Below are 21,028 nucleotides of genomic sequence, written 5' to 3'. Positions count from 1 at the left end.
GGCTCATGGCTAAACTAAAACCCACAAGAACCAAGAGAACAGAAGGTGCTAAAGCAACGCTTTCTCACCACCACCCATAGGGTCGTTTCCTTAATAATTCAAAGGGCACAAGCTGCATATTTACCACCGTTTCCAGAAACCAGGGGAGATGCTCACGCAGCCAGCACCACAATCAGGCTGCCTTCCTTCTCACTACAGGAAAAGTCAACCTCGAGAATGGTGGCTGACTCTCAGGGCAATCTGCCAGTTTCATTTCTATATTTGCAGACAGAGATCACTTGAAAATTAATTCCTATTACTCCAAGGCACCACGGCTTTATGGCATTCTGTTCCGTATTATGTCGGTAAGGAAGTAAATCAAGCCATCACGGTCTGTAAGGCCCCTCCTGACCCCAAAGGCGTTAAGCTGAGAAAAAGGCCGGTAGCTCAGGAGTGATGATGAATGAACAGGACTGATGAATGAAGGAAGTATTACTTTCAACCCAATATGTCTTTCCCCATCATTTTAGAGACAGGGAGAGGGCTTCCTAGAGGATTGGCATAATCCTGGCAAACTTCCCTGGAAGGCTTTGGCTCCAGGAGAGCACCAAGCCTTCACAGCATAGGCTGACTCAAGTACCCAATGACAATTTTTGTCTTAAAATTTCATCAGCATCCCTTAGCTCTTGGTCAAGATCATCCAAACAAACTAAACACGAATGTTTGAGGGAAAGAGAAATCCTTTAAGACTTTAGTGAGGATCTTTTTTTTTTAAAGTAAACTTTCTTTACAGCTTCCAGATTTCAAAGGATACAGAAATGAAACCATCACTTTCCATCTCAAAACACTGCATTTGGGGAAGGATTATTAAGTATGGTAGAGTCCTGTGCCAACTTTCAGTGTGTCTCATCATCAGACATTTTGACATGATGAAAAACTGTTCTAATTATTCTTCATACCTCGAAGACAAGATGACTGGAGTATAGCTAATAGCAGAAAACAGAGAGGCCAGATATAAAATTTAAATACTGCAGTAAGTGAGCGCTCATTAGTTTTGCTAATATCGTTGCCTTAGGAATATTCTTGTTTCTCACAGGATAATTAGCGAGCTGATAATCCTTAATCATGCAGGTCATCTTTCTCCATCAGTCAGTGGCTCTAGTAACGTTCAGGTCTTTACTCTTCTTATAATTTACCCCTACAAATGAATTCTGAGTGATTGTCTTGAACAGGTGTGTTTCTTTCTAGGGAGGCATTTTGATAATACTTTTTATCTCTGTTTGCTAAACAAACAAACAAACAACCCAAAAAGTCTTTAGGCCTAACCATCCTAGCTTTATAACCAATTTTAGGCTTCTCCTGCATATTGTAGTAAAACTCAGTCTGTGTTTACCAATAAAGTGCAAAAGATTCTCTCATTCATCTCTTTAGTGAATAAATTAGCCTTTAAGACATAGGGCGCTTACATGCCCTGAGCTTAATATTCTGGGGAAAATGCATTAGATAAGTAGATAAGAAAAGGCCAAGGAACAGAATGAAGAGTAACAGAGCATGTAAGTCTACAAGAGGACAACCTAATTAGTGTGGCATCTTAAATAATGTTAGCTGCAGGCTTCGCATGGACTGAATAGCTCCAAAAACAAAACGGCTGGAAGTCAAAAGACGACAATGGCCACTTAGAAACCATGAAGCGGGATGACAAGTATGACACACTGCCTTGAACATGATCCCCGACAGAAGCCAGAGGAAGACAGAGCGCCGATTCTTTGATTGCCAAATTAAAGCCAACAAGCAAAACCCAGATGTTTCTTTATGACACAAGCCTCGAGAGGGACAAAGCAACTGTGCTGGGGAACGATGCGCTATGCTGATTTTTTCGTAAAGTGGAACACGGGTATAGAGAGCAATGGTGTCACTAAAAGGACATTCAAGGAACACCCAGATTTCTAGAGGGATTCCCACTAGAACATTAAAGTGGAAAACCTTCAGCTCTTCTGGTGTTAATACGGTTGCATCCAAAGCTGGAAGAATTCTTCCCGAGGCCACCCACCTTGAGCCTAGTTTCTACTGATCCCTAGGAGTCATTGGCATGAGTCACCACCGCATCAGAGAATGAGACAACTGGAGAGCACCTGCTGAATCTGATCTCCAGAGAGAAGGCTCAGCAATAAGCACAGAATGTTTTCGAAGAAATCAAATCTTGTTACTTTCAATAAAGTACCTTAAACCACAATGAGAAAGCATACAAGCTGTGGGGTGGTAAGACCTATTCTAATGATTATGTACAAGAGACTTCAATTGGCCAAGCTTTTAAAGTTGCTTTTGCAGGTTCAACAAGAGACTGTAATTGATGCCCTGGGTTCCACTTCTCTTCCCCTTCTAAAGCCTACACATATCGCTCTCATCCAAACAAAATATCGCTCTTGAAAGTCTACTGTATTAAGGCCCTCCTGAGCAAAGCACTCGGTTGCAGATCAGTGGCAGGTCAGGAAGCAGAGAGACAGAGCTAAAACCCTCTTAAGAACCACATAAATAGGCCCGGGAAGGTCAAACAAACCACCCAATGTTACAAAGTTACAAAATGATATAACACTCTCCCTTTGTTATCTGTCTCAGCTGTAAAGAAGCAAACAGGCAGAGAGATATTGGCTAGTATTTTATATTGACATTGCTCTGGTTTGTGTGAATTGTCCCACAGGGTCATCTGACTTCACAAACAGTGGTGCTGTTTTGTGAGGTTGTGGTACCTTTGGGATGGAGAGATAGGTCATTGGAGTTGCCTTTGAAGGTTACAGATCGGTCCCACTTTTAGCTCTGTCTCTCTGCTTCCTGGCCTGCTAAGATGTGAACAGCTGTGCCCCCCTCCAAAAAAAAAAAAAAACTGCTGACTCACAGACTGCGCTCTGCCAGCTGCCTTGCCTTCCCTGCAATAGATGGATAGCCCCTGAAACACTAATTCCAACTATGCCTTCCCTCCCATAGGCTCTTTCTGAGAGGTAAGCCAGGACAGTCATAAGAAAGCACTTTGAGAATCTCCAAGGTAAACTGAGCCTCAGTTCCTGTCAGGTGACAACAGTTCACCTCAGTGCAACCTGTGCTGGGCTTTTCTAAGTGGCCACCAGCCAGATACCAAAGGACTAGTCTGCCTTATAGCACCTGCCGTCTCTCACCGTACGAAATTCAACTTCACAACTGCACCACTCAGGGGCAGCCAAAGCTCTGCTGACTGAGGTCACTTGTCCAAGGCCACCCAGGCTGCCCAGGTGAAGATTCTTCCCAGTTTGTAAGAAGAGAACAACACAGAAAAACGTAAGAGAACGTGCTGGTGTCAGGCATGGGGCTGAACAGAAGGGAGCGTTTGGGTAGAGGAGAAGCATTGCTCACCTGACTCCATGCGCCAGCCTTCCATCTGGGGCACCGTCCTCCTCGGCACCTTCTGTGCCCATGTGGCTTAGGAAGGTGCTTACAGTAATCACTCTCTAAATGGCTGCCATCCTTTGCCAAGCAGTAAACATTTCGTTGTTTATGCCCTCGACCACAAGAGGCAGAACACTGCAATATAAAGCAATGGCAAGGTTGTTGTTGTATTTTAATCACAGTAACTTTGATTTAAAGAAAAAAGCCCCCAAAGTGTAATGTGACGATAAGATCATGTCTATGAGAGTTATCATTACCCTCTTCTTTCCAGAGCTATCTGGAGAATAATTCAAAGCCTTACAGGGAAGAAAGAGCAACGGGAAAAAACCCAAAAACCTCCATGCATTATAGTAGCAACAGCCCTGTGTGGCATGTTGGTGAATATGGCAGCATGGGAGGATCATAACAATTTAACCTGGAAACCTCATGATCTGAAATTACTATGGCTTTTTTTTTTCCTGAGGGAAATCCCGCTACAGAACACTAAAACACATTTTCGGTAAGATGTCTCCTGATTCACTGATTGGTATAAAGTGCATTTCCAACATGACCGTGTTCAATTTTTTAAAGATCGTATTTAAGGAAACCCTCCAGCTATTTCTTTAAGGGAAAAAGCTCTCATTTTCCCAGCCCATTGAAAAGAGGTGAAAAAGGCAGAAAAAAAAAAAACCTGAAAGGTTCACTGGTGGGTAAGTCGGTGCCAACTTCAGGAGGGAGGCATTACCTTTCAACTTTGATCTCTGGGATCACTCAGCTGTTTTAAATGTGACCTTGTCTGACCACATCTAAGAAACTTGACTTTGATTTCAGATTAGGTTTCTCAGAAAGGTTTAGGAATCAAAGTGCCCATGGAGTCTGGACAAGAATTTGATGTGACAGCTTCGTGTAGAACAGGCAAGAGGCTGGCCCCAATGGATGCACTGAGACATTCAGCATCCAAGGCCTCATTAACAATTACAAAGTCCTTACTACAGCCACCCTAAACTGGTGGCTTAGGTCTTTAAAGACAATTTATTTCCCAATATAAAATTTACCTAAATTTACTTCCCTTGTTTTCTAGAGGGGTGTAAATTTAAGAAAGAAGACTAAAATGTAAAGTCTCAATGAAAACAGACTTCACATTGTATTTTTCTTTACTTCATGTTTCTTATTTCCCCAATAACTTTGTTATTTTTGGCTTACGTTACCAGAGTACCCTTTGATGCCCGAATAGACTAACAACTATATGTCAAACAAGGAGCTAATACTAATTTTATCATTATTACCAGACATCCTCAAAGTTATAGTGTTCATACATGTGCCAAACATGTTTTTCTGTTAAAAATAACCATTATAAGAGTTTCAGCTGGAACTGGTAGAGAAATTTAAAACATGTACATTAACACATTTGGCTTTAACTTTTACTTTAAGATGTGAATATTCATGAATATATGATTTGGGAGTAGCTATTTTGGACATTTTCATATTTTACAAATTGGAAAGAATGAGCCTAGTTGGAGGGCCTGTATCCAAACAAAGCTGTGGACAAAATTAACCTACAGAGTTTGGGTTCATATAGAATACTGAGGATCGTTTCAAAGGCTTCTTGTGACAAGGTTCTTAGGACTTCAGTCTCAGATAATGGCAAAGAACTGCACAAGGATACTGCCTATTCTAAGACCACCAATCCATAATTTTAAAGGGTTACTTCAACAAGAAAAGATGAGGTCATAATTACAATTGGGATAAGTCATTTGCTTAATGAACCGAACATCCTATTTTGTACATAGCATGTGTTAGAAATTATAGGACACACTGGAGATACCAAGAGAACAAAACTGGCATAGTCCTTGACCTCAGGGAGCTCATAGACAAGTACTAGAAATTAACGTTGCTTGAGAGATGACAAATGTAGGTACTGTATATGAATATTCATGAGCTGACTTCTAAGAAACACATCAGCTCCAGTGATTAGAGGAGGGCTCCCTGCGGTCTTCGACGGGGCTACACCAGCCGAGCTGCTGGGTCATAAAAAATGAGATTGAATTATATTCGGCACATGATGGGAAATCTCTGAGGAGCCTTAATTCAGGGGAAGGAATTATCTAATTTTTATTTCATAACTTCTCCTTTGATTACTGAGTCAAGTACTAGATGTGAAGACAGGGCTAATGGAAATGAGGGCACCATGAAGGAAGTCAGCATATCTGTGCTAGCGAGCGGTGGCGGCAGTGTGGAGGAGTGTACAAAAGGCTTGGGTGGGAAACTTGGTAGGTTAAGGTTGCATTTTCTTATTTTAAGTAGGAAGAAGGTACCTTGTGGGTTAGTTGTAGGGAAAAGGGCAAATGTGACATTCAGATTTCGGGTTTAGGCAACTGAACCGACGGTGACAACATTTGCTACCATTTAAGAATGGTACACACTGGAGCAAAGCACTAAGAGGGCGAGAGGGTTTTATCTGTAGGAACTGTGTCTGAGAGAAAGCACGGGGAACAGTGGGTGGTACATTGCTTGATTAGAGTAAAAACTAGGTTTTTTTCTTTTTTTTTTTTTTTGGCTCATCAAATAGATAGTGACCATAGAACAAATATATCCTTAGGAATAGTCATTTCAGTATGCAAGCTGTCCAAAGAAGCCAGCCTCAATGGGAAGAGGAAAATAAGGGAATCATGAGGCAGTTAATAAGTGCCAGGGTCATTAGATGACACAGTCTAAAGTAGTCCTATGATCTCCAGAGTCAGAATTAGAAAAGACTCGACGTTCTCACATTCACCAGGTGTCAGCCACTGCCCTAAGATGTTACTAGCCCTAAGACTTGTACAGGTTAGCCATCCCAGCTTCCCAACACAGTTCAATAATAGAGCTAGGTACTGTTCCCAGAGCCAAATCAAGTGGTATTTGCACTACAGACAACCATGATGCTTTAGATACAGTGTCACAATGCTGTTCCAGTACAAGTGAATATATTTCTGATGGGAAAAGTAACAGTGCTATGAAAAAAATAAGTGATCAAGAATCTTGCTGTCAATAACTAATTCGAGGCAAGCTACCAGTCCACTAGTATCTATTGCCAGCAAGCCGGTGATGAACGACCTAAGTGTAATGCCTTCGATACATAGATTAGCTGCCCTCTGCCCATTGTTATGTGCATTTTCTTTGAGGGGACTTGAATGCAAATGGCAAGAGAAAAGAAGAATGCAAGACTTAGGCATGATTCACCACACAGTTATTTGCCTCAAGGGACTAGGAAACCCTCAAGGTGTCAACTGATCAGCAACGCTCTCCATTAAGGTTACTAAATTACCCAAGAAAGAAAAGCAGCTGTTCATAGAATACTCAAATCTAACAGGCTTATTAATGGGTGTATTTTGACTTCATAAAGGAGCCGTCACTGTGAGAGTCAAATAAATACAGGTTCTAGCTCTGACATTCCACGGGAAAATTCCATCTGATCATTCCCAGTCTTCTCCCAGGCAAAGATGACATTTACATCAGCCTGCGTCACCAGACATGGGCTGTATATTTAGTTAAGTCATCCAGTATTTGTTATTTATTGGCTACATATCTGAAAGTTCTTGTTCTGGGAACATTTAATTCCTTTACATTTTGCAGCTGAAATAGCCTCCGAGTGTGCCAGTAATACTGACTTTTTTTCCCTCTTGGAAAATGACTCAACTTATTTAAGAGATTGATTCTCCCCCCTGCCTCCAATTTGAGCAAGATTCTGGAACAAGCGCTAACCACTGCTTGGTACTCAGAAGCACCAAGGTCAGCCAGCTGAATGCTGGGATTGCAAGCTGTTTCTGTGGGGCCATTCAAAGGGTGTGTTCCGGCTGGGCAGTGTGCAGACGTGCTGACACCTTGGAACTCACTAAGGTCCAAAATTTGAAATCCTCGCATTTCAGCTTGCTAGGGGAATGAAACTCAAGATGAAGGTAGTGTGGTTATTAGTTCTTCCTGAGGCTTAAGCTCTCTAGCAAAGTAGCTCTGTCTATGAGGGCGGATGTGGGTCTGGTGCACTGGCCCTGGTCTTAGGGGGATCCTTGTATTCATCTTTTCACTTGTGCTAAGGGTCACGGTTCCTGAATCATCGAGAAGTCTGATCACAACCCTGGTGCACGTGCCTGACTGAGAAGGGCTAAATACCAAAAGAGAAGGAATTCTCCGGGCTATGCCATCGCTGAGGATGCGGACATAGCCAGGATGATGCAGGAGTTCTGCATGGACTTGGTAAGTTCATCACAAAGAACCCAGGAGGAAGAAGAAGGGGTGTGGAGGTAAGAAGAAGAGGGTGGGGGTCAGGGAGTATGGACATGTGGGTGGAGCCTGAAGGTTTCAGGTCTGGGAGGCTGTAGGTCAGGGCTGGCGGAACTAACTGTACCAGATGTCTGAAGGATGTGGGTTAGTGAGTGGTCCAGGACGACAGGCCTTGCTCAGTATCCGCGCTGTTGATGTGCAATCTTGGCAGATGAGGTGGTGTCGATGTGAAGTGTATAGTGAGGGATGCTCATCAACTCGTATGTATTTCTAAGCCCAGGATTGACTAATTTCAGGTAGAAAATAACAAGGATTGGAAGGCCAAGAGAATGTCATGTGCTGGGGCCTGTTAGCAGCAGCGTGAGACTAGTCTAAGTGATTCGGGCAGTCAGATGGCTAACACCATTCTGAGGCAGGTGGATCGAGTTCTAGGTACACGCTGTATTTATCGCTTTCTTTTTCTGATTCTACAGAATTTGAAAATAATACACAAACCATTACATTAAACTTACTGGTCATAACAAGAAGGTTTTGATTCTAGCTTCATTTTGCCTTTAGCGAAACAAAGTTAAATGTCACCCAGAAGGTATGCCACCAGACAAGGTGCAATGACAGGGGCAAGGCTCAGGCCTGCCATTGCCAATACAGCAACAAATGAAGTGAATAGTGCCCAAGGGTCACAGCACTGGGGAAGGCAGACGGACAACTGCCTAGAACTGCTGTTCCACCATAGAAACAACACAAATACAAGGCTTCAGACCTGAGGTCACAGTTTCGAAGTCTGATGAGCGACACACCTAGAGAACCATGTGGAATATGGGAAAAGACAGTACAGAGTAACTACGGTTCACACATTTTAAATTTATTTCTCTATGCACTATAGCCACTCAGGACATATTTATAAAAGGAATGAACACAGAAAAGCTATAGCCATCATAGAATAGCACCATAAGCGACGTATTATATTCATAAAGGAAGAACCCCTTAGAATTTCTCGATTCCTCTGCTGAGCTAATTTGCTATAACTAAAGATTCAAAAAGGCCACCCAAAGATTAACTTTGTCCATAATTACTAACCACTAGATTAGGCATCTCCTATTTAATTGTTTATATGAACAGGACACTGGGCTAAAGCACATTAGCTTCTCTCATTTAATTCCAAAGAAACACGTGGCTCAGGTATTATTAGGGGTCTTTTATATAGACAAGGATGCTGAGGGCCTAAGAGTACCATCACTTACCCAAGGCCACAAAACTGGGAAGCAGCAGAGTCAAGCTAATTTAAATACAGCATGTATGTCTCCCCTGAGACTAGATAGGGAGCTGGGTAAGCCAGATAAGTGTTCACTTCTACCTCCCTATGGGAATGCCTGGACATGAGGACCTTCTAGAAATGCCTTGCAAGACTCCTTCAGAGTCCTCTGATAACTCAGCCCCCTAAAAAGAGAGTGCCTAAGACTTGCTAGTAGTTCTAATTCCAACACCTTTTGACAGTATCGTCAACACTCGGGAACTGAAGGCATTATAAAGAACAGATACAATCACATAAATACAAGCCCACACTGCCCCTTAACTGAAAACACACCCTGTTCTCTCTTGACCATTTTGAGATATATTAATCCTTTGGGACCTGCCTAGGCTGTAAGTTATGGGCTCTCAATTCACAGAGGGTCAATTTCTCAAAAATTTGAAATATGAGCCATCATGAAGATTATCTGGTCCAGCTTTTGATTTCAGACTCAAGGCTTGGGAAGACACACGATGACACATTTAAGGTAATACAGGAAGAAAGGCACACATATAGTTTTGATAATCAGAAGAGGAATGAAGGGGAAGCCTAGCCCAAAACCTTGTTTTGTAAGGCGTGTCCCCCTTGGTTTAAAGGCGTGTCCCCCTTGGTCTAAAGGCGTGTCCCTCTTAGGCGTGTCCCTCTTAGGCGTGTCCCCCTTAGGCTAATATTGACTTATAAAATCTTGCGGGCCTGCGGCCTGCCTGCTCTTTGTTTTCCTGCCCTCCTCGCTGGAACCTTGGATTTGTAAGTTCCCTTTCCTTTCCTTTATTAAAACTGAATTATATATATTAAAGCTTGTCTGGTGAATCATAACTGCCGATCAACCACACACCTTCATTTGGCGTCCAACTCGGGCATTTGGGAGCCTTCAGCTCCAGTTCCCACACTGCGTGGCAAGGATTCGGCCTTGGGCTCTTGATTGCTTCAGAGCAGTTTCCCAGACTAGCCTGTCCCAGCCCCGCTTGTACGGAGCAAAGGACGTGTGTGTGCGCGGGTGACTCAGTCCGAGCTCGCTAACCCCTCAGGCAGCACCAGTCCCGGCTGAGTTCGGCCTGGGCCCTGACCTGCCAGAGACTAGCGGTTACTGCCGGAGTCCCAACATTCGAGCTCCGCTGGTACTGCAGACTCGGTTTGGCCGAGCGGTTATTGCCCTAGCGACCTACTGGCAGGGAACGGTCATTTCAGGTAAAATTTCTTTTGATTAAAAAAAAAAAAAAAAAAATGTCTGACCATATCACCGTTGAAAGCTTCTGCAATCTATTTAATTATACTATGGTAGAAATATTACAGGATACATATGATATTCCCATAACTTGGATGTTTATAGGGCTTGCAATTTTTCTCGTATTTGGTTTCTCCCTTACATGGTTTGAAAATAGAAAAATGATAAAGTCCTTACAGAATGAAACCAGGATTCTTAGGACAGAGGTTGAATGCTTAAGAAAGGGCACAACTGTTTTGAGTGACAACTTTAAGTCGGTCGAGGTATTTGCAAAAACAATTCAGACTGACACCAAGAAAGAGTTTGAAGGTCTCAAGGAAGGGAATAGGGCTTTGTCTGATATGACTCGGTCAAATGAGCAAAATTTAGAAAAACTACAGTCTGATATTAAGGAGAGACTCATTGCTGTGGAGGAGAGAACAGCTGATTTGGATCGTAAACTTCAGTCCCTGTCTGAAACATTATCAGAGAGAATTAAAACTGCTGAATGTGAAAATCGGATTTTGTCTAAAGGATATGACAGATTGGCTGACAGATTGTCAATACAAGAAGGCACAATTCATGCCATGAAAATTCTATCCAAGGATGAGATACTAACTCTACTGGACAAACTTCATGTTTTGGAATCCTCCATGAAGGCCTTGGAGCATAATTCTGGACAGGAGATCCAGGCCTTACAGAAGGCAATAGTAAGCAGATTAGAAAAGATTGAGGAAATTATAGAACAGGAGCAAACGGTACAAAGGCGAAATTTAACTCCGTCAATGAGTAAAACTCTCCGGGATAATTTCCATAAAGTTCTACCTGCCTTTCCAATAGTAACGTCAGAAAAGGTGACTGGTTCCAAAAACCCTAAAGTCATCAAGGAATATACATGGGAACCCGTCCGTATGAATGATCTCAAAGAAATTAAACAAGCTATTATGAACTTTGGGCTACATTCGTCCTTTGTTAGAGAGATGCTCAAAACTTGGTCTATAAGCAATAAGGCAACGCCCCATGATTGGGTACAATTAGTATCAGCTGTTCTAGAGAGTGGGTCACAATTAAATTGGAAATGCATGTTCAGACAAGAGGCTAAACTTTTAGAACAGCAGGAAAGAGCAAAGGGAATTGAGATCTCCCTAGATCAAATTCTAGGTGAAGGACTTTTCTCCGATCCTCTGGAACAAGCGAATTATGATGAACACACCCTATCCATATGTACTACAGCAGCCTTAAAGGCTTGGGACAGGGTTCAAGACCCAGGACAGAGACTGGAATCATATATCAGAGTTAAACAGGGTCAGAGAGAACCCTTTAGTGATTTTTTACAAAGGCTAACTAAAGCTGTACAGATAGGGATATCTGACCCAGAAGCAAGACGTATAATAATTGAATCTTTGGCTTATGAGAATGCCAATGTGGAGTGTAAAAGGATCCTGGGGCCTTTAAAGATGAGATCAGCGCCCTTGGACGAATGGGTCTTACATACAATGAATGTTGAATCATTTGACTATGGCACTGAAGCATGGGTAGAAGAAGCAATTTCTAATGCAAAAAGGAGACATCAAGTTACCAAATGTTTTAATTGTGGCAAGATGGGACATATTAAAAGGAATTGCAGACAACGGATTTTCAGAAATAATAATAATAATAATAATAATAATAACAATAATAATAATAATGCCTCTTCTAGAAATAACAGATGTAGGAGGACTCAGCCTTCAGGTATTTGTAGGAGATGTGGAAAAGGCAGACACTGGACAAATGAGTGCAGGTCAACAAGAGATAGACAAGGCAACCTGTTGCCACTGGGAAACTCAATGGGGGGCCTCTCGCAGGCCCCCATGGCGAATGTGGTCCAGTCATTTCCGGTTACTGCCGAGAACATGCCTCATCAAGAAAATTAGAAAGCCCCATGCCTGCTGTTAAAAGCAAAAATGGCCTGAAAGATGAGTTACGTGTATTTTGGCAGACTTTTATAAATGAACAAAGACCAAAGTTAAGAGTATGTGTAAATGGCATTTTTATTACTGGCCTACTGGACACAGGTGCGGATGTAAGTATCATTACTCCAGAATCTTGGCATCCGTATTGGCCTCTTCAGGATGTAAATGTTCAGTTCCTGGGAATTGGAACCCTATCTCAAGTAAGGCAGAGCACGAGATGGGTTGAATGCATAGGGCCAGAAGGACAAATAGGAAAATTAAGGCCATATGTAGCCAATATTGCAGTGAATTTATGGGGCCGTGACCTGTTGCAGCAATGGAATACCCAAATTAACATTCCTGCTGCTTCTAGAGCCTCTATCACCGAGGGAAATATTAAAAGATATTACAGAAGGCGGAAACCGGCTGTTCGGGCTGTACAAGAATGCAAAGCAATTGATGGCCCTTCAGAGATACGAACAGCACTGCCTCTAAAATGGTTGACTGAGAAACCAATATGGACAAAGCAATGGCCATTAGCTGAGGAAAAGTTGCAGGCTTTAGAACAGCTGGTACAAGAGCAATTAGATGCTCGACATATAGAAGAATCTACCAGCCCTTGGAATTCTCCTGTATTTGTTGTTAAGAAAAAATCTGGTAAGTGGAGAATGGTGACAGATCTCAGGGCTATCAATAAGGTTATTCAACCTATGGGCTCTCTGCAATCTGGAATTCCTCTGCCATCTTTATTACCAAAAGGATGGCCTCTCATAGTAATTGATTTAAAGGATTGTTTCTTCACTATACCTTTACAAGAAAAAGACAGAGAAAAGTTTGCCTTCACAGTGCCTACTTATAATAACTCTCAACCTACAAGGAGATACCAGTGGACCGTCCTCCCACAGGGCATGTTGAACTCTCCCACCCTGTGCCAATATTTTGTAAATCAACCATTGCAAATAATACGCAAGCAATTTCCCAAGTCTATAATTTATCATTACATGGATGATATTCTGTTATCTGATTCAAACATGGCTACTTTAGAAAGACTGTTTGAAGAAGTAAAAATACTTTTACCTAAATGGGGATTGCAGATTGCTCCTGAAAAAATTCAGAGAGGAGATTCTGTTAATTATCTAGGTTATAAAATAGGTTTGCAAAAAATTAAGACACAAAAAGCACAAATTAGGAGAGATCAGTTACGGACTCTCAATGACTTTCAAAGGTTGTTAGGAGACATTTCCAGCTTACGACCAGCTGTTGGCATAACACCTGATATGATAATTCATTTAAATAAAACCTTGGATGGTGAAAAAGACTTAAACAGTCCCAGAGAATTAACAGCTGAAGCAGAAAAGGAGCTGAGAATGATTGAAGAGAAATTACAAGAGACACATGTGGACAGGGTGAATCCAGAGCTCAGTTGTATTCTAGTCATATTGCCTTCCAAAATTTCTCCTACAGGAATTTTAATGCAGAGAGATGATATTATCTTAGAATGGATCTTTTTACCACATAAACCAAGTAAGAAAATAAAAACTTATGTGGAAAAAGTCTCTGAATTAATTATAAAAGGCAAATTGAGACTTCGTCAACTAGCAGGCATAGACCCAGCAGAAATTATAGTGCCTTTCACTGCTGATGAACTAAAAAAGTTGTGGGAAGATAACGAACCATGGCAAAGAGCTTGCGCTAATTTTTTGGGAGAAATCAATAACAACTATCCGAAAAGCAAGAGGCTTAACTTTATAAAGAGAACTTCTTGGATTCTCCCCCGAATCATCCGTGATGCTCCAATAACTGGAGCACGTACATTTTATACTGATGCTAATAAATCAGGGAAAGCAGGTTACAAATCAGAAGATTTGAGTAAGGTGGAACAAAGCCCTTATGATTCTGTCCAGAAGGCAGAATTATATGCCATTCTTATGGTGGTAAGGGATTTTAAAGAACCGCTTAATATAGTTACTGATTCACAATATGCAGAAAGAGTAATCTTACATATTGAAACTGCTGAATTTATACCTGATGATACAGAACTAACCTCATTGTTTATCCAGGTACAAGACATGATCAGGAACAGGCTTTGCCCTATGTATATAACACACATCCGATCTCATACGGGTCTGCCAGGTCCTCTAGCAAAAGGTAATGCAGAAATTGATCAATTGTTGATTGGTAGTGTGCTGCAGGCCTCTGAATTTCATAAAAAACATCATGTCAATAGCAAAGGCTTGAAGAAAGAATATTCTATTACATGGCAACAAGCTAAGGAAATTGTAAAGAAATGCCCTACTTGCTCTTTTTATAACCAAACACCACTGCCTGCAGGGGCTAATCCAAAGGGCACTCAAAGGAATGAAATCTGGCAGATGGATGTGTTTCACTTTGCAGAATTTGGCAAATTAAAATATGTACACCACACCATTGACACTTATTCAGGTTTTCAATGGGCAACTGCTTTAAGCTCAGAAAAAGCTGATTCAGTAATCACTCATTTATTAGAAGTTATGGCCATCATGGGTATACCTACACAAATAAAGACGGATAATGGTCCAGCTTATGTTTCTAGGAAAATGAAACAGTTTTTTGCTTATTACAATATTAAGCATGTTGCAGGTATACCATACAATCCTACAGGTCAAGCAGTCATAGAAAGATCAAATAGAACTATAAAGGACATGTTAAACAAACAGAAAGGGGTGGAAAATACCCCTAGAAATAGGTTACATAGTGCTTTATTAACCTTGAATTTTCTCAACGCTAATGAGAAGGGGACAACGGCTGCAGAAAGACATTGGATAATGGAAAAGTCTGCTGAATTAAATCAACCAGTTTATTTCAAGGATGTGCTGACCTCGCAGTGGAAGCCAGGAGATGTGCTGCGTTGGGGAAGGGGTTTTGCTCTTGTCTCCACAGGAGAGGAAAAATTGTGGATACCGTCAAAATTAATAAAGGTTCGGTTTGAAGAGAAGAAGCCCCTTGGAAAAGAAAAATAATTCATTCACAAGGATGATGATCATACTGATGGTAAGAAAAGCATATAGGTTGGGGGCAGGGTTCTTTTCTTATCTCCACAGGAAACCACTCATCTTCAAAGAACTTAAGGGACCCTGGATATTTAAATACTGATGCATGGACACTAGTTACAACCTAATATGGATCAACACAGAACCCGAATATGTTTAGTAAGTATAAAACATTTTTTTACATATATACTGTGCCTTTATTTATATGTATATAGAGCTGGTTTTGGAGTTGGACTATGGCTCAGTCCTTCTTCAATTCCAAGCCTGTTTATAAGAGATATCTCAGAGTTTCTGTCTCAGGTCAGGAGCCATGAAATGGGACAGAATAATAATAGTAATAATAATAATGATAATGATAATGATGATGATGATGATGATGATGATACTTGATAAACTTTCTTTGCCTTTCCTCATATCTGTCTGTCTTTATTATACCTTCCATCGAATATATATGTCTGTATATGTCTTTGTAGATAATGTTTACCTTTCCTGTAACAAACAACAAATTTTCCTTCAGTAATCTTTGAAGTTTCCAGGATGAAGATGGGGCCCCACAACATCAATTTCACCTGGTTACTATGACGTCATGTTTTTAATAGCGCTAAAATTAGACCTTTTTTTTGGTTTTTTTTTTTTTTTTTGGTACCAACTACACAAGACAGTTTCAAATGGTGTACAATTTTGACAACACTCTGGCCGGACCTCCTCAAAACACTCAGAGGCTAGTTACAATTTCCTCGACAAAATGTTATTCTGGGAATTTTACCATCATTTGCTTTCATGGAACCCCCTGAGAAGAACGTCGCCCCCATGTCAGCTAGAAGCAATCTTAGAGGACGACGCCCCCTCTCCCAACAGAGTTTGCCCTCTGGTTTAGGGACATCATTTAGTAGATGGTATAGGGTTGAGGGGATGGGGGAGGTATTATATGGACTCAGGGGTGTTTAAAAAAAAAGGGGGGGGGGATTACCTGGTTTGATGGGATGATTGGTATTTGTGAATTATTGTTATTAGAAAATTGCATTGGTGTTGATTCTTGTATATTGAACATTGTATGCGAGTATGCTTCTACCTCTATTGTATGAGAGTATGCTTCTACCTCTGTTTAAAACAATTGTTATATTGAGATATTTATCATATTGCAATGTACATTTCTACCTCTGATATTATTTGTATAATGACATTGTTTACGTTTGGGGATATTGTCCTCATTTATTGCACAGTTGTTTTTCAGGTTTTTTAGATACATAGAAATTATATTTAGTATAGATAGTATAATCTTCGACCTCTTTGAAGAGCTGTAGAACATGGCCTTTAATCTAACCTAGAGTTTGATACTTATGAGACACAATCACTCCTGGCAACACCACTCTACTCCCGAGAGAATGTTGAGCACCAAAGACACTCCACTGGGAGCTTGTCTTCTTCTTGGCAGAAGTGGCCTTTAGGCAAAGAAAAAGCCCATACCTCGACCACTGACAGAGTTTCAGAGTATCCGTAAATGGATAAAAACAGGATTGTCTTATCTTGCCAAGACAGGGTTGGACAGTTCTACAAAAAGTTCCTTGCCTTTGAAAAATGTTATGTCAGTTGTGTTAGGCCTTAGCCAAAGTTGGTTGCCTCAACATTGCAAAACGAAACTTTGGGTGACTGCCCAGGTAGTTAGTTGTCTCTGTCATTTGTTGCACATTTTGGAAGTTTCTTGTTTGTACTTCCTGGTTGCTTAAGTAATATTACTTCCCTTCTCAGATCTTTGATGGGGTTGAAGATTAGATAATTGTAGTTACCCTCTACATTATTTAGACTCCTTGAAATAGAATGCTTAGTAAAACTTTTGTTATATGTTTCTTCTTAATATTGTTTGTAATTTTATATTTATTATTTGTTCCTATTGAATATAGTTGTATTTGGTTTGGTTCTGTCTTATTTAGACAAAAGGGGGAGATGAAGGGGAAGCCTAGCCCAAAACCTTGTTTTGTAAGGCGTGTCCCCCTTGGTTTAAAGGCGTGTCCCCCTTGGTCTAAAGGCGTGTCCCTCTTAGGCGTGTCCCTCTTAGGCGTGTCCCCCTTAGGCTAATATTGACTTATAAAATCTTGCGGGCCTGCGGCCTGCCTGCTCTTTGTTTTCCTGCCCTCCTCGCTGGAACCTTGGATTTGTAAGTTCCCTTTCCTTTCCTTTATTAAAACTGAATTATATATATTAAAGCTTGTCTGGTGAATCATAACTGCCGATCAACCACACACCTTCAGAGGAAGCCATTAAATATTAGCCACACTGGAGGGCTGTGGCCCAGACCCACAGCTAACCAGGACCTGACTCTTCACTTTGCCAGTGAGGCACGTCATCCACAGTTAGCATGAGGGCTGGAGCGAAAGCCAGCAGATACTCTCTTCTGACTTTGAGGTGCACCCAGGGCCAATACGAACAAGGGTCAGAGTGGGTCTGTGAAGCCAGTGAAGAACAGAGTCTATCTAAGAGGGGGCTGTACATAGAAGCTAAAGCAGGAAATGACAGCGGTCACAGGGGTTCACCTTGCTCAAACGCAACAGAGGGTTTGAAGTCAGGCAGACGTCAGCTGGTACCACAACTGCCATCTTAACACCCTGCTGCTGGGGATACATAACTCCCCTTGGCTTAGACTTGTCCTCCGCTAAGATAAGACAGGCACAGTATCTCTGAGAAATGCTGTTATGTGACAGCTAATGGAGACAATGCATAAAAAACTCTTCGTATTTTGGGCAGACAACATAAAAAGAGCACGGATTTGCTATTATCACCATTATTTTCAATCCAATGGAGTCTTCTTGGATGTCTCCAAATAAGCCTTCAAAAAGGTAGCATTTTTAGAGAAAATATTTATCAACTTATGTACCCTAAGATGCCATTTTAAGAGATGCTGACTGGTGAAGACAGGACTTTGGCAAAATTCCAGGCGTGTGAAAATAGGAAGGGCTTCTTTTCTAAAGAGCACAGAGAAATCTACAGAGCAGACATGCATGCTAAAACGACCTTTGCTAGCTCTCTTTGCTCCTCTCTAGATTATTCCCTGTTTCATAGGTCTCTTTGAAGCACAGTAAGAAACATGGGCACTATATCTGAGACCGTACACCTTTTCTGCTCGTCACGTTTTTATCCTTTTCACCTCCATCCACACTTCCGCTCTCCCTGGCCTTTGGGATGTTGTTATGTCAAATAGCCTCAGTACAGAATGAGCATCAGAAACAACTATCACTAAATATATAGCCACTCCCTTCCTCTCCCCGCTCATGTGGGAGTAGTTTCTTCCCTTTGTTAAGAACCAAAACATTGCACAGGAAAAGAGAATTTCAGTAGGAAACAAGAGCTGTGATTCCAGGGTGTAAAGCCAGCGTTGACAGGCTTGCTTGATGGCTAGGACTACTCTGGCACGTATTAGCAAGTTAAGGACCCCAGAAGGCACGAGGTTGCCAGGGAACCACGCAGAAGAAAGCTGATACGGAAGACACAATCATCCCAGCCGGAAGGGGCACTGGGTCATCCTCTCATTCTTGGCCTTGCCCCACCCCATAGCATTAGCCCATCTGTTAACACTAAATGCCAAAAAGATCTAAGGAAAGGAACTGTGATTCACATGTCAACTGTTGGGCCGCACTTCAAAACATCTGCCAGTTTTGAGGCAGAGTAGGTGACCTCTCCCAACAAGAGAGATGCCAGGGCCGGGTAACTAAAGGGAGACAAACAGCAAGACGTGCTCATGCCTGCAATCCAGCAGTACCCCAAGAATCAGGAGGCACACACAGGGTTCCCCAGCTTCCCCTCTCCACCTTCATTCTTATGGTGTAACTAGTTCGTTCCAGAGGAAGAAATGTCTTTTAACACTAAACACGAAAGCACATGAAATCAGACGATCTGAGAATCCAAACTGCTATATATTTTGTTCTATAAAAATGTGATTGTCGCAGTATTTCCCCTCAACAAGACAGACACAAAACCCAAGACAATCTGAAAATATGGTATCAGGTGAGTTCTATCACAGCTAAATGGTGTTCTGACAGTATGAGGCATGCGTGTTCCACTGCCAGGCCTGATCCTCTTTATGTACCCGTACCCTGTCATTCCCCATGCCCAAGGCCACTGCCCAGTTTTGTAGCTCTGCTGTCCTTCTCCAGGTTACCCATTATGGCCGTCTGTAACCGGCTTAAAGACAGTAAGGATGCTGGTGTTTTTCAGGGAAGAGCTGATGATGACGGTATAAGGACCCACTCTGCCTACAGGAAAAGTACAGAATGAGCTGGAAGAAAAAGAGGGTAGTGGGTGAGACACAAGCTTCAATATCCTTAGTCGGATAGTCCAATGCTAGGTGAAGAAGTGTCCGAGAAGCGGACTGGGAGGTGGCTCATGGGTTAAAACTCTCGCGTTGTAAACATGAGAACTGGTATTTAAAACCCCAGCCCTGTGTAAATGAGTGTTGGGCATGGTGATCACCTGTCGCTCAGAAGGAGGAGACAGGGATCCCTAGGGCAAGCTGGCTGGCTAAGACTAGCTGTATCGGAGAGTTCTGGGTTCATCTGAGAGACCCCGACTCAATGAATAAAGTGGAAGGCAACAGCAGAAGACTGGGGACTCTGTACATGTGCACATCTGTGCAGGAGCTTATGCAGGCACATGTACCTGCACATTTGAATATTCACACCCATGCTCCTGCGTGCTACACACACACACACACACACACACACACACACACACACACACACGAAAGGGAGAACATAAGAAGGGTCCAAGTCAGTAACTGATGGGCAAGCTAGGTTGCTGGGAACAGTAACCGAAATTTCTTGAAACATGAAGGTGGTGGACTGTGGACAAGGGCTTGGACGGGAGGGATCGAGGCCATCTGGAGATGGTTGTCAGCTAGCAGCTGTCAAGCCTTGGCAGTCCCACTTGATGTGGCCTGTGTTAGTAGCCAAGGTCTGGGAAGCTTCAGTCACCACCAGGAATGCCTCTGTAGGAAAGCAATTCATGGGTTTGTCTCTTGACTGTGGCGCGCGCCTGCAGAACTGCATCCCTCTCTAGCCATGCACCGATGAGGCATCTAGTAGACGTGGCAGCAGTGAGCTTTTCATTTTGTCTCCTCTGGCCTGCACTGATTTCTCAGTCTGTCTGAACCTTTCCCCCTTTCTCCTTTGGTGTAAAGGGAACATCTTTCTTTCTTTATAGGAAGCAGCTGTAAACTAGACCACACAGGTGGCCCCCTATGTCCTTGGACTCTGAGTCCACAGTTTCAACCAATCTTGGATCAAAAATATCTGGGGGAAAACAGTTACACCTGCACTTAACATGTAGAAACTTCTTCTTATTATTGTTCCCTAAACAGCACAGAACTATCTGCAGGACATTTACATTGACTTAAAGTATTATGGAAGACATTCATAGGCTGTATAAAAATACACTATTTTTTTTTTATAAAGGAACTGAAACTTCTCTGTCTACAGAACATAGGGATTCCAGCAAGGGGTTCTGAAACTCCCCAAGCCCCCAAGATACCAAGGGAGAACTGAAAAAAATTAATATCCTACATTTTAGGAAGAAGCCTGGGTAACCAAGTGGTGTTTGGGTGGATACTAAGCCCACCCCAGAAGTGAGGTATGTATAAATATTTGAGCCTGTTTGCAGAGATCGGTGTCTGAACAGATGGACAAAAGGTTACTTTAAACATGAATTGCATCAGAGGCTCATCCAGCTTCATATTGCTCTACTGAGAGAGCAAACAGCATTTTATTCTTTCCAACATGCTTTATTCAAATCCTTTATCTCTCATTTCCTCCTTCTGCCCACAGTTTGGTAAAGAAATGTCTCAATAATACCACTGAGAAGGGATGAGAGGCAAAGAAATCAAGACTGACATGTACACACAATAAATGACTTGACATTAGGAAGAATTATGTTTAATTTTTTTGGTTTTGTGTTA

The 21,028-nt window shown here is 42.0% G+C and overlaps 1 protein-coding gene across 2 annotated transcripts in view; it reads right to left on the bottom strand.

Moving 5' to 3' along the window:
• The window catches only part of Adamts9 (ADAM metallopeptidase with thrombospondin type 1 motif 9), a 173,121-nt gene that overhangs the window by 51,991 nt on the left and 100,102 nt on the right, over nt 1–21,028 (bottom strand). Inside the window, exon 29 of one of the 2 annotated variants that reach the window (XM_038319790.1) lies at nt 3,364–3,531. The exons of the other annotated variant lie outside the window; for it this stretch is intronic. Within the exon in view, the coding sequence (XP_038175718.1) occupies nt 3,364–3,531 (168 nt within the window). The remainder of the gene's footprint in view (nt 1–3,363; nt 3,532–21,028) is intronic. 2 annotated transcript variants of the gene reach the window in all.

This window comes from Arvicola amphibius, chromosome 2, assembly GCF_903992535.2.
Source record: "Arvicola amphibius chromosome 2, mArvAmp1.2, whole genome shotgun sequence".
Classification (NCBI taxonomy): Eukaryota; Metazoa; Chordata; class Mammalia; order Rodentia; family Cricetidae; genus Arvicola; species Arvicola amphibius.
This window is presented reverse-complemented; position numbering and strand designations above follow the sequence as displayed.